We start from the raw sequence: 13889 nt of genomic DNA, 5'->3' as shown, positions 1-13889 counted from the left end.
TTCTGTGTCACGCTGATACGAATAAAGTCCCATAATTCTGACGTATACCCCGTCGTCAAGCTATCTCCCTTTTCCAATTGTGTTTTCTCCGATCATATACGAACAGCCTTATTATCCTCCATTTTATCAAGAAAACCGTTCTCCATGACAAGCTCTCTATTTAGTAATCGAACTTGAACCGACACCCTTTTTATGATGAAATGCCACACAATCACAAGTAAAACAACACAAGTTAGTACAATTCATATGAAATTAAAGCAAGCAAAAATAACAAGCAGAACACCTATTCGAACGACTGCTAATGGCTTGGTGTAGCTCTACCTAAGGTGGGCTCTTATGGGTCACTATGTGTGGTTCGGTTCTAAAGACAGGGTACTTGAACCAGCAGATTCCTCGATCTTCACCCATTATAGGCTCATATAGATCGAGTTCAGTTCAAGGAAATACATTTCCCTATGGCTATACGAAGATGAAAATCTTAATAAAAACATAGGTATGGATGTATCCCGGAAGCGATCCACTATCCTATACGGAGATGAAAACCTCACGAAGGACTAGTTTCTCACCCCACTTAAAGGGTAGGACCGAGAGGTCATGTAATGCAATATGCAAAAATATTTTAAGACTCGAACCAACAAAGCAGATATTATGACCAAGATCACAAAGATAATAGATGAAATGCAATGAAATGACATAAATTTTCAATTTTCAATTTTCAATTTTCAATTTTCAACGAAAATACATAAATTAATCAATTTATGGCTTGACTCTCTCAATGTAATCCCCAGTGGAGTTGCAAAGCTGTCGAAACCATTTCTTTTGAAAAAGAGATCGACTTTGTTTGAAAGCGAAAATTAAAACGGGAGTCGCCACCAATCTTTTTTTTTGAGACGTGATCGGGTCACTTCATAATCTGGTTGTTTTAATAAAATATATCGATTTATCAAAACAGTAATTTTGGTCTATAAAATTCAAGAAAACAGGTTCGGGATTCGGTTACGTTCGAGGAAGGATTAGCACCCTCATCACGCCCAAAATTGGTACCTAATTGATTAATTGGTGCCTTAGTGTCGAAAGTAGAAAACTTGGAAAGAGTTTTAAAATACGACCCCTCTTCGTATTAATGTTAATTTTTACACAGAATTTGCTCGAGTAAATCGAAACGGATGCTAAAAACCTTCTTATCCCGAAATAATAAAATGTCACATGAAGACGCAACATTTTATACTTTCGAGAATAAGCTATTCTTTTGATTTTCAAAACTCATGCGTTTGAATTAAAAGGTTATTTGGTCATTTGGATCAAGCAAGAAAAATCGAAACCTAGTACGTTAGGGCACGATCTCTCGCATTTCCAAAACACAGAATATTGCCTTTATTAAGTAATCCCCTTTTAATGAATTTTGGTGAAAATTAATTTAATATTTAAAATGATATACAATATATGATACAATGTTACGATGACAATGATAAGATTACAAAGGTGGATGCAGTATTAATAAACAAGTCCCGATAAATGAGTAAAGCAATAAAACAAAAATACATGACGTAAAAATAAACATACATAACATAAAATGTTTAAAAGTGGATGGGACAATGAAACTATATACATAAAAGAGGAAGCATATGATGAACAAAAGTATGAGTAAATATTAGTTGTAAGAAAATACACGAATCAACAAACATTTATAAAGATAACATTAACCTTACGAACTTTAATATGTATACATAAATTATATAGAATAATAAATAAGTAAGTAAAATATATATGTAATATTAAGTAGAAAATCTTTTAAAATATGAAAAATAATAAAATAGCAAAGATGAGACAAAACTATAATAATAATAATAATAATAATAATAATGAACTTAGAAACATGCAAAAATGTATGTATAAAAAAATAAATAAATAAGCAATAAAATAAAAAATAATGAGTAATAATAATAAAAGAATATTAGAAAAATATTAAATGAAGAAACGAAAAGAAAAGAAAAGGAATAAATAATAAATACAAAAAAAAGCTAAATGTTAAATTAATAAGATGATAATATTAACAAGGGTTAAATTGAAATCAAAGTGGAAATTTAGGTGAAAATCGAGAATGGAAATAAGGGAGAGGACCAATTTACAAAGTACGAATAACAAGGAAGGACCGATTGGGAAATAATCTCTATCTTCCAAAATGCACCATTTCAACGTGGGCTAAAATAAAACAGAAATAAAATCACAGGGGCAAAATTTAAAGAACAAAACAACAACAAAACAAAAAAGAACTAAATTGTAATAAGCAACGAAATTAGAAGGGGTTAGCGCGCAAATAACCCCTGCCTTTAAAACACGCAGGTCCTGAAATGGGTCGAGGTAGACTATGGGTCGGCCCAAAACGGCACCGTTTCAGGTGCTTAACCCATTAAAACTGTGCAAGGACTAAATTGGAGCAAAAATAAAATGTATGGCCAAATTAAAAAAAATAAATAAAAGGGGTGAGACATGATCGAATTAAGCTTCAAAAGCGGAAGGGTCTGTCGTGCAATTAGACCATTAGTCAAAAACACGCGGATCCCCTAGGTTGGATCGGGTCAACACGCGGGTTGTATAAAAGGACACTGTTTTGGCGCCTGAAGCTTAGGCCCAAAACGATGTCGTATTGGACCTTATATAAATGTAAAAAATCACCAAAAAAATCAATTTTAACAACTTTTTTTTAATAAAATCTTATTCCTTCTCTTTTTCTCTTTGGGACTGACCCAAAACTCAGCCATGGAGGCTGTCGGAATTGGCCATGACCACCGGTCATCGACGACGGTGACCGTCACCTTTGTTGGTGGAGAGGAGAAAAAAAAGAAGGCTTTTTGGCCCTTTTCGAACCACACCCGAAGGCTGGGCTTTCGATTTTTAAAGAGACACCTTTTCACCCCCTAGCCACTTTGATACCGGAGAAGGCCTCCGACGAGGGGGTAAACGAGATGAATCAGGTGAAAAATCCTCTTTTTCCTAGTTTATAATTATTATTAATATTTTAAAACAAGACGAAAAGAGAAAAAAATGAACCACCTTTGGTTTTTCTTTTGAAAATCTATCTCTGTTGCAAAGTCTCTTTTTTTGTATTTAATCGTCTGTAAAAAAAAACATCGATAATGTTCGGGTTTTTTATAGTCGATTACACTGCTTTATTCACTATTTCTGCTAACTTTTTCATTTGCTACTGTTTCGTTACTGTCTTGTTTGCTTCGTTTTTGTCCTGCTTGCTTTGTTTTTGTCTTGTTTGTAGGTTATAGGAGGAGTCAATGAAAGCATGTTTTGCCATCTTGGTGCAAGGTCACAGGCAAAGCCGCCTTGGGCGATGTGCATGCTGAGGGCGCCCACATGAAGGGGGTACGGCGCACTCGAGGCACGTGAAAGGGGGGAACGGCGCCAATGGTTTCTTTTGGCTAAAAGTGTTTAGGTTTAGTGGGCCATAGGGTTGGGCTTAGGTTTTTATTTTGGGTTTTAAGTTTGGGTTTGTAAGTTGGGCTTGGTATTGTAAGTGGACTTTACTAATTTGGACTTATTTTATATTTAATTGGTTTTTATTTTTTGTTTTTGGGTTATTAGTTTGGGTTTTTATTTGTTTGGTTTGTTGTTTAGTGGGCCCGGGCAAATTTGGGCATTTACAAACATAATATAATATTTATCATAGAAATAAAGATTATTTAATTAAAATATATATTTTTAAAGGTCATGTTCTTTAGCGGCGTTTATGAGAAAAGCACCGCTAAAGATCTATTTTATAGTGGCGCTTGAGGGAAAAGCGACGCTAAAGGTTATGTTTTTTAACGGTGTTTGCGGGAAAAGTGCCGCTAAAGATCATGATCTTTAGCGGCATTTATGGAAAAGCGCCGCTAAAAATCATGTTCTTTAGCGACTTTTTTTACATAAACGCCGAAACATGTTAGCGGCGTTGTTTTTAGCAGCGCAGCTATAGGCCCAAAAAAATGTCACTAAAAACCTGTTTTGCTGTAGTGATAACAACATAAACTTATATAAATGATTCAATTTAAACAATAACACAACATAATTCGGAAATGAAATGCACAAATTGAAAAATCAACTCAAGCCTCCCCCACTTTCTCCTTGCCATTCTTGCTAAAGCTTCCACCAACTTCTTTGGCTTCAAAGTTAACATCAACATTATGAGTCAAGTTAGTGTAGTAAGAAAAAACAATTAAAACTTCTGAAATTTTAAATATATATATATATATATGCAATGCAATCAAGCTATACTTTTCACCCTATCAATGTCCATTTTTGATAACTCAAATCAAAGTTTATTGCAACTCAAATCTTACCTTATATTCACTCCTATATCTAATCTATAAATGTCAAAATATCAATTGAGCACTCATTCCTCCACTTCTTTTAAGCACACATCAATGGGAAATTTCAAGGAATTATGTCCAAATTTTAATCTAATCTGATTTTTAGCCTTCAATCAATCTTCTAAACTTATAATCAATAGCCTAAATTAAACTTGAAAACAACTAAAAATTCTAGAAATTTTTAACTCTCTTTACTAACCCAAAAATCAAAAACAAAATTGAGAAAAATGAAAAATCTTTGCAAATCCATTTAATAAGATTAGAAAACCATATATTATAGTTAGAAACTACATTACCTTGCTGGATTTATAGTAATCAAATGAAAGATCAAGCAAAAACATTTTCCTTCTCAATTCTCATATTCTTGCAAAAATGAAAAAGGAAACAAAAAATTGTGTTTTGATCTTGAAAACTCTTAAGAATCTTACTGAATAATAAATTTACCTTTTAAGATTGCTGATTAGAAATGAAAACCTTAAAAAATTAGAGAGAAATTTAAAAGAGAAAGGGTAAATAATTTTCCGTACTCTTGCATATTTATAAAATTACCTCAAAAATTCTGAAACCTTATCCATGCTATCTTCCGGAAAACTCTCAAATTAACCTCCCGAGATGCTTGATTCACAAAACTGATCCAAAATCGACTTTCGATTCTCGAGAAAATTCGGAACGTAACAATGGGTCCAAGGATTACATCTGCTCAAACTTACCGCAGCACGACACCAGAGAGTTATAAGTTTCTGGGTTAACAAAGTTCGTTCATTAAATTGCTAGAGCATAAATTATTTAACCAGCCAAATTCAAGCATTCTGATGCCCAATTTAAGTAGTTATCAAGTCTCATCGAATTTTTATATTTTAAATATAATATTTTTAAATTTATATTGAGAAAAAAATTTTTCAAACTCAAAATAAAGCTTGAAGCTTGAAATCAACCATAAAAATCAAAGCTTACTTGATTTTTTTTTCTCCCTGATTATATGGAATCAAGTTCACGCTTTAAAAATAAAATTCGATCAGGATCAAGCCAAGTTCTAGCATCCAGTCAAAATTCTTACTGATTGAACTCAATTCAGCTTCATTACATCCCTACCTCTACCACACCCATCCAACCTACTCCATATTCGTACTCTATTCATGCCAGTTCCATCATTATCCATTTCAATATCTGGGTAGTAGTATAACTTTATTTTATTTCTCTGAAAACGTTTATTTTTATCCTACGACATCTATGATCATAGAAAAATACAGATACCATTATATGTTCCCAAAAAGAAATAAAAAGAATACAGATCATTAGCCATGTTCATCAAATGGCCAAAAAAGAAAACGTTGTGGATGCTATGAGAAACAAGTATAGCCCAGACATTGGAGACATTCATTATTTTCTAAAACAGTGAAATGTTGTTAACACAACAGCTTAGGAGATAACAAATAAAACACTTCCACAACACCAGATGCCTGAGAGTCACCTATTCTCCAAGTTTTGGGTACTTCAATTTTATTCCATAATGGCCACTTGCACAGGTAATTCCCTACATAGCAAGAAGCAACTTGTCAAAAACCTTCAAATGTAACCCTGCAGTTGCTGTGGAACTGATTTATATGTTGTAAGAATATGCAAAGGATCACCAAACAGGTGTTAAGTATGCTATCCTACTCATTTCCATGGCTTACAAAGAGGGAACTAAATGTTATGCATTTAAGAATAAGGATGCACTCCTCGCTAAACTTGCATCCTTCAATGCCGTTTTCCACTAGAAAATAACTAAAATTGATTTGGTATGTCTTATGCCTCCTTCCCTTGCCTTTTCGTCCAACTCATTTCTTGCACATCCTTTTAATAAAATCATCGTCTAACAACCAGAAAACCAGATACTAATTCATGAAGAAAATATGTAAGGTTCTTTTGCCCTTTTTCAAGTGACCAGGCAACCATTACTTGGGTGCCACTGCCAGATGTTATGAAGAGAAAACTAAAATGAATTCCTTAAGGACAGTAAAAGAAATAAGTTAGTTCTCTTTCACTCATCTGCAGGCATTGTACTAATCAGCACCATATTTTTTTCTTCCTTCTCATGAAATCATTCATGTATATACTACATAGTTGTGAAAGCAAGCATAATGTGGCTGACAGACTGAGAAGATAGACAACGGATTACATAATTCCATAGAAATGTACAGTTGCACATAAAGAAATAGAAATTGATGCCAAATCATGCAAGATAAGAGTACTTCAATATTTTGGAAGAAAAAGACGCAGCAACAAATTGAACGTCAAAAAGATGCCAGAAGCAACCTGAGCAGAGATTAAGCAGAAGCCTCCAGCAACTCCCTTTCTGCACGCTCTCTAATCCTTCTCTCCAGCTCTGGCCTAAAATGCCGTATAAGACCCTGCACAGGCCAAGCTGCTGCATCACCCAAAGCGCAAATTGTGTGCCCTTCAATCTGCTTGGTCACCTCCTGAAGCATGTCAATCTCTTCCAACTTTGCATTCCCAACTTTCAATCTTTCCATGATCATCCAGAGCCATCCAGTCCCTTCCCTGCAGGGTGTGCACTGTCCACAACTCTCGTGCTTGTAGAAGTATGAAAGCCTTGCGATTGCATCTACAATATCAGTTGATTTATCCATCACAATTACTGCAGCAGTTCCAAGTCCTGACTGGACAGCCTTGAGTGCATCGTAATCCATCAAGACATCATCACATAAGTGCTTGGGTAAAAGTGGAACAGATGAGCCTCCAGGTATTACTGCAAGTAAATTGTCCCATCCACCTCTGACACCTCCACAGTGCCTCTCTATCAACTCCTTAAGTGGTATACTCATCTCCTCCTCAACTGTGCAAGGCTTGTTGACATGACCTGAGACACAAAACAATTTTGTCCCGGAATTATTCTTCCTTCCAAAACTGGCAAACCACTCAGGACCACGTCTCAGTATTGTGGGCGAAACAGCCACTGTCTCCACATTTGTGACAGTGGTGGGACAACCATATAATCCAGCATTAGCAGGGAAAGGAGGTTTCAATCTAGGTTTCCCTTGTTTTCCTTCAAGGCTCTCTAAAAGTGCTGTTTCTTCACCACAAATATAGGCACCAGCACCATAATGGATGTGAACATCAAAATCATAACCAGAACCACATGCATTTTTGCCCAATAGTCCAGCTTCATAAGCTTCTTTTCTAGCTCTTTCAAGGTTTTTACGTTCATTCACATATTCACCCCTGATGTAGATATAAGCAGCTGTAGCTCTCATTCCAACCCCCGCAATCAAGCAGCCCTCCAATAGTTTGTGTGGATCGTGCCGCATAATTTCCCTGTCCTTACAGGTTCCAGGTTCACTTTCATCAGCATTGACAACAAGATAAGAAGGACGACCATCAGATACTTTTGGCATAAAAGACCATTTGAGGCCCGATGGAAATCCAGCACCACCACGTCCTCGAAGTCCAGATTTCTTCATTTCATTCACAATCCAATCAGCACCCTTGAGTACTAAATCCTTGGTTCTATACCAGTCACCACGTTTCATGGCACCTTTGAGAAAAGGGTCATGCAACCCATATAAGTTGGTGAAAATACGGTCTTCATCTTTTAGACCACCAAAATGGGTTTTTTCAGGCAGTGGAGGAGGAGGAGGTGCCTGTGGAGCACCAGCAGTTGTTGCTCCTTGAGTACTAAATGATCTAGTGCCTAGTTTCCACCTTTCACCGCAAGCTCTTAACAAAGCTGCCCTTTGCAAGGAAAGAATGCCCTTTATGGGTGCCTATGCAAAGAAAGAACAACCATTTCTTTATTCTTTCTCATTAAACATTTTTCCCAAAGATATTGGAACATAACTAATCAACTTTTTTAGCTTCCATGAAATGATCTAATTATCAGCAATAAATCTAACAAATGCTCGAAAACACTCAAGAAGAAAATAATAGCAAATTTGAAGTAACACACATGTTTGAATGAAGCAACTGACATCGGTAAAACCTATAAAAAGGGTCCAAGTGAACAATGAGGGGGATTTGGATGTCAATAATGCAACCAGAGCAGCTAGTGGCAACCAAAATAACGGAAAGAAAATAAGAAAAGATCATGAACTTTGATTATGCAAATTAATCAGTCCATCAATTTTGAAGTCTCAAGTCTGACTTCTCTCTGAATTGAACTAAAACCATCTTTCTGAGAATTAAGAAAGTTATCACTTTTTAAGGAATTTAATTGGTTGGAATGTGATTCCAATGTTTGGTAAGCAAAAATTGCTTCTTTCATTGGAATGTAACATTCCCTTGGGAGTTAATTTCTCACAAGTAATGTGAAGTCATTCCCTTGATAATTAGTAGGAGAGTTACTTTTCCATCTAGATGGAAAGTAATAAAAAAAATCACTAGAACAAAATTAGCCTTTCTTTTATTTGTGTTTAGGGTATTAACTAGTTCATCGTAAAAAAAGAAAAACATAACTGATGCTTGTTCTTTCGTTCTCTAGTCTCTACAATTTCAATTCATCGTTCCAAAGTAAGTGTTTTTTTCTAGTTTTATTCTCAATCTACAAATTCTACTCTGCATATTATTTTTTCCCTTTTTAACATGTCATATATGTGTGCTATCACAGGGTAAATATCTATATTCTCAGAAAAATATTAAAATACATCTTTTATTTTAAGGATAATTTAGTTAAAATAACATTATGTTCTCAGAAAAAGCATTGAATTTAACAAACGTCTTAATATAACTTTCCATGATTTTAACTGTATATCATGTTATAAAATAACTTGCACAGCAATAATGTTATCACAATCACATTTTAAAATCATAACATGGGAAATCACCAAACACCCCTAAATGTAGAAATTAATTCCTTGGGCCAAAATATGAGCCACATCCAATTTATCCAAATTTGAAGCAACAAACAACATTCTTCATTCCTTTTTGGTAAGGTATGCGAATGGACAAGGAGATATTAAAATCTACACTAACTAAAATTAGTTTCATAACCCTAAAACAAACAATCCATCTTCAGTAAGCTAAGTTTCTAGAAAATTAAAACTAAAACCTTTTCTTCTGTGCGCTCATTTTCCACTAGCTAATCGCATCTAAACAGAAGATGAAGGAAAAAATTCAATTGCTTGGATCTATAACTAAACGCGAAACAACATTTCACGATCAAACAACGAAATGAATCGACGAGAAACCCGAGGCAAGTGAAAGAGTAAGGAAAGGGGCGTACCATAGAGTGAAATTTCGCGGATGATCCTTGATTGTTGCGATTCGGCTCGACTGCAAAATTCAGAAACAAGGGCGGAGGAAAAGGGAATAGGGAATTTGAAGATGGGGAATGATTGGCTACGGTATCTAAGCAACGGAGATTGATGGTGCAAAATAAAAAATGTTGATTGAAAGGGGGTGGTAAGTGATCTAACGGCCAATATTTCTTAGAGTGTTTGTGATGGCTATCGGTGATACGTTGTGATGTCGTGGATGTTATTTGGGCCACCATTCAACGGATATGATTAATTTGCCACGTCTACTGTTGCATTAAATATTTGCGCTGCTGAAGACGAGTTTTTCTTAACACAATTTAGCAATTAACATTTACATTTACATTTACATTTATATTTAAAATATTAAATATAAATGAAAATTTTTAATAAATTTATTAAATATGCCTTTAGTTAAAAAAATTAAATAAAATTTTTAAAGAAATATTATTTAAAATATTAAATTTTTAATCATGCTCGCATAGTCACCCACGTGATCGTTTATATATTTTTCATATTAACATGACATTATTTATTTTATATGTCACGTAAATAAATAATTTAAAAATATTAAAAATATTAAAAAATTTAAAACAATCAAAAATAAAATAAATAATTAACGATAAATATCAATTTTATACATGCACTTTGATCCAATATGCAATTTGATACTTGATCTTTAATTTGGTATAATTATACACACGAAACTTGAATTGTAGTTCATATGCATACATAAAACTTTGATTATAATTCAAATGTCCACATTTAAAAAATAGATACATACATTTATTTTCATATTAGAATAATATAATTATTTGTATATACAATATATTAACGTAAAATGATACTAATTCAATAATATTATCAGTGATTTGTAAAAATTGAATTAAATTAAAATTTCATATATAAAATCGCATAAAATTGATGTTCGTATGACATTACACATTGGATAAAAGTTCATGTATAGTTTTGATATTTATCCGAAAAAATTATAAAAAGTTTAAGAAAATTTAAAAAATAGTATAAAGTAGGCGTGGATTGCAATGTAGGCTGTCATGTTTAACATTTTAAATTTTAGTTAGTATTTTCATTAAAAAATATCAATTCATCTCTTTTTTGAAAGGATGATGATAAAATTTAACTTTTTTTTTTAAGTTGAGGATCAAATTTAATTAGAAAAAAAGAGAGTAAAATTGATAAATATATATATACATATAAACTTTAAGGGACTTGTTGATATTACCAAAAATTAATTGTTTACTTTTAAAAATTAAATTTTTTATTCCTTGAGAAAATTTGGAGAATTTTAATATATTAGTGTTTTAAGATGTATCATTTCAAAAGGTTAGTAATTGTGATTATTTTGTTTATGTAATTTTTTAAATAAAAAATATATTATTGGAATTTTATAAATTAGAAAGTAATTAAAATATAACAATGATATTAAAATAAATAATATAAAAATATGCAATATGAATGTTATTAGACTCATAAAAAAGTATATAAATATTTTTAATAAGTTAAATCCAAATTATATTTGAAATTTATGTTTTCTTTTAATCTTATGGCGTGATAATGTGTTTTAAATAAAATAAGATTATAATGAATTTTGAAAAATCACCTCTCTAGTGTTTAGAAAGTTTTTTTTTTTTGAACTTCAACTGATACTTTTATTAATGAAAGAAGTAATTATTATGGTTACAAGCATTAATAAAGCAACCTACAGCTGTCTTTTTCCTGTAAGGCACCAAAACGGTGCATTGAAAATCATCAAATAGAGAAAAAAAAGAAAGTAAAATAAACTGTTCATTAAAACACAAGAAAATGAAATGAAACGTCAAAACTCAAAGAAACTCGGGCCTGGAAACTCTTCTTCTCTGTCGTTTGAATTGTGTATCAGCTACTCAAAGAGATCGATTATCACCCAAAATCAAATCTTTGAAGCCTTATTCTTGGTCAAGATCACGAGTTCATTGGGCAGAAAAAATGTCGCAAAGTCCGGACTCTATTTTTCCATCTATCCTTCGTCTCCGTCGCTTCTCTTAGCGCGATTCACCAGCCCTTCCACCGCGTACAGGACCTCCTCTATTTAGTATTGGGGGTTTTCATGCCGACATCCTTCTATTGCCATCCCGTGAGCCGCTTTGTTGGCTTCCCTTGGTATGTACTTAAAACTCATTCTTCTAAATTTGGGGATTCTCCCTTTGATTTCTTTAATTAGACTACTAATTTCAGATTTATCTTCTTCTACAGAGTTTAATTTGTGTATTATGGTTAACGTATCTCCTTCAACACAAATATCCTGGAAACCCATTTCCTCTGCCATAGTAATGGCCTGCAAACACGCCCTTGCCTCGACCATAACCGGATCTGCGATATTCTCCCATGGAAAGGTACATGCTGCCATCACCAAACCTTCTTTATTTCGTGCTATGATTCCTGAACAAGATATTCTCAAATGTTGATTGAACGAAGCGTCAAAATTAATTTTTATAGTATCATTCTCCGGTGGTTTCCATTCATAACTGTTAGCTTCCTGCGCATTCTTTGATATATACCCCATAAAAGCTATTTCTGCACAAAAAGCATTGACAAACCCTACTACTTCATTTATTTGTTCTCGTACTCCTTCATGATGTATCTTGTTGCGATTGTACCAAATAGCCCAGTAGGCAATAGTTCTGATTTTACATGCTTCAGTGCTCAGATTGTTAAACTCTGTCGCTAACCATTTTTTGTTACGTCATGCAGACATCTAAATTTTTAGTTTTTGTGACAAAATTTTTCGTTTGTTTAAATTTAAATGGGTGAAAGAGATTCAAAAAATGAAAGATTCTGGCTTGGGGGGATGTCTGTACGCCTAAAGGGAGGATTAGGCATTCATCAAATGAATCAAGTGAATGAGGCCCTGCTCGACAAAACCGCTTGGAGAGACTATATCGACTGAATCGTTTTTCCAATTGGATTCTCTGTTGCATGTTGGATTTGTCGCTCCCAACCCGCTCAATACCTACTATGTAAAGGTGCAATCTTTGAATAGGTGACTCACCATTTCCTCATCTTCTTGACAAACCGGACAAAGTGTATTTACAACCAGTTTACGAACTCTTAGATTATGTAAAATGGGTATATAATCATTAGCAATTCTCCACATATGTATTCGGATTTTGCTTGGCACCTTAAGAACCCATAGCTTTGTAAAGAAAGTAGTTGGAATTTCATTCTGTAATCTAGGTCCCTCTGCTGTAATTAGCCATTTGTAGCCACTTTTAACTATATAAACCCCTTGTATTGTCACTTCTCCGTATTAGCACATCCTTTGCTTCACTACACGCCAATGGGACCAAGAGAATGTTTTCAAGCTGCTCCGCTCCGAATAACGCTCGAATAGTATCTTGCTTCCAAGTAGTAGTTTCCTTGTCGATTAAATCTAACACTTTAGTATATCTAATATCGATGTTCTGACCTTATACCCTACCATTTCCAACCCTCGGCAGCCATGCATCATTCCATATGTTTATTGTATTCGCCATCCGATCCCCTCTTCAAGAAGTTGTCTAGCTCCTCAAATACTTCTCAGGTATACGAAGGGTAAGAACATAAACCTGCACTCATGAATTCCCCTTTTAACAAATATTTTGCTTTCATGACGCGTGTAAACAAACAATTAGGCTGTGTAATAAATTTTCACCCCTGCTTCGCTAGCAGGGCCAAATTAAGCTTTGACAATTCTTTAAAACCCAAACCTCCCTTTGCTTTGGGGATACACATATCACTTCACTTGCATCAATGTATGCATTTGTTTGTCTTAGAATTATGCCACCAAAATTTACACATAATGCTCTTGAGCTCTTAACAAAAAGAAATTGGTAACTTGTAGCATTGCATCGCATAGATCAATATCGCTTGCAAAACAGATTTTAAAAATACCTCCTTACCCCCAGCCGATAAAAAACTCACACTCTAGTTATGCAACAGTTTAACAAAGCGTTCTTTGATATCAACAAAAGCATGCTTTTTTCGACATCCTACCATAGTTGGCAATCCCAAATACCTTTCTGGGTTATTGGATATCTTTACCCCCAAAATTCTTCCCACCTATTCTTGCATTTCTAAATCAACATTATTGCTGAAATAGATTAGAGACTTATCAAAATTAACCAATTGTCCCTACACCTTTTCATACTTTTTAATCACATTCTTTATATTATTTGCTCCTTCAATAGATGCCTCTCCAAACAACACATTGCCATTAGCAAAAAATAGGTGTGACACCGAG

The 13889-nt window shown here is 33.9% G+C and overlaps 1 protein-coding gene and 1 long non-coding RNA gene across 2 annotated transcripts; one reads left to right on the top strand and one right to left on the bottom strand.

Annotated features, from left to right (window-relative positions):
- Positions 1-5533: 5533 nt before the first annotated feature.
- LOC107928685 (NADH dehydrogenase [ubiquinone] flavoprotein 1, mitochondrial) lies at positions 5534-9864 on the bottom strand. The gene is made up of 3 exons (XM_016859935.2): positions 9580-9864; positions 6657-8125; positions 5534-5892 (listed from the first exon to the last, which is right to left on the bottom strand). Exons 1-2 carry the CDS (start codon positions 9847-9849, stop codon positions 6668-6670), a joined length of 1728 nt encoding a protein of 575 aa, XP_016715424.2. The 5' UTR covers positions 9850-9864; the 3' UTR covers positions 5534-5892; positions 6657-6667.
- Positions 9865-11346: 1482 nt separating this feature from the next.
- LOC107928708 (uncharacterized) lies at positions 11347-12940 on the top strand. Its single transcript, XR_001692681.2, has 2 exons — positions 11347-11770; positions 11864-12940. It is a non-coding gene; the product is annotated as an uncharacterized lncRNA (long non-coding RNA).
- Positions 12941-13889: the final 949 nt, after the last annotated feature.

This window comes from Gossypium hirsutum, chromosome A12, assembly GCF_007990345.1.
Source record: "Gossypium hirsutum isolate 1008001.06 chromosome A12, Gossypium_hirsutum_v2.1, whole genome shotgun sequence".
In the NCBI taxonomy this organism is placed as follows: Eukaryota; Viridiplantae; Streptophyta; class Magnoliopsida; order Malvales; family Malvaceae; genus Gossypium; species Gossypium hirsutum.
The sequence above is the reverse complement of the archived record's forward strand: the minus strand, read 5'-3'. Positions and strand labels throughout refer to the sequence as shown.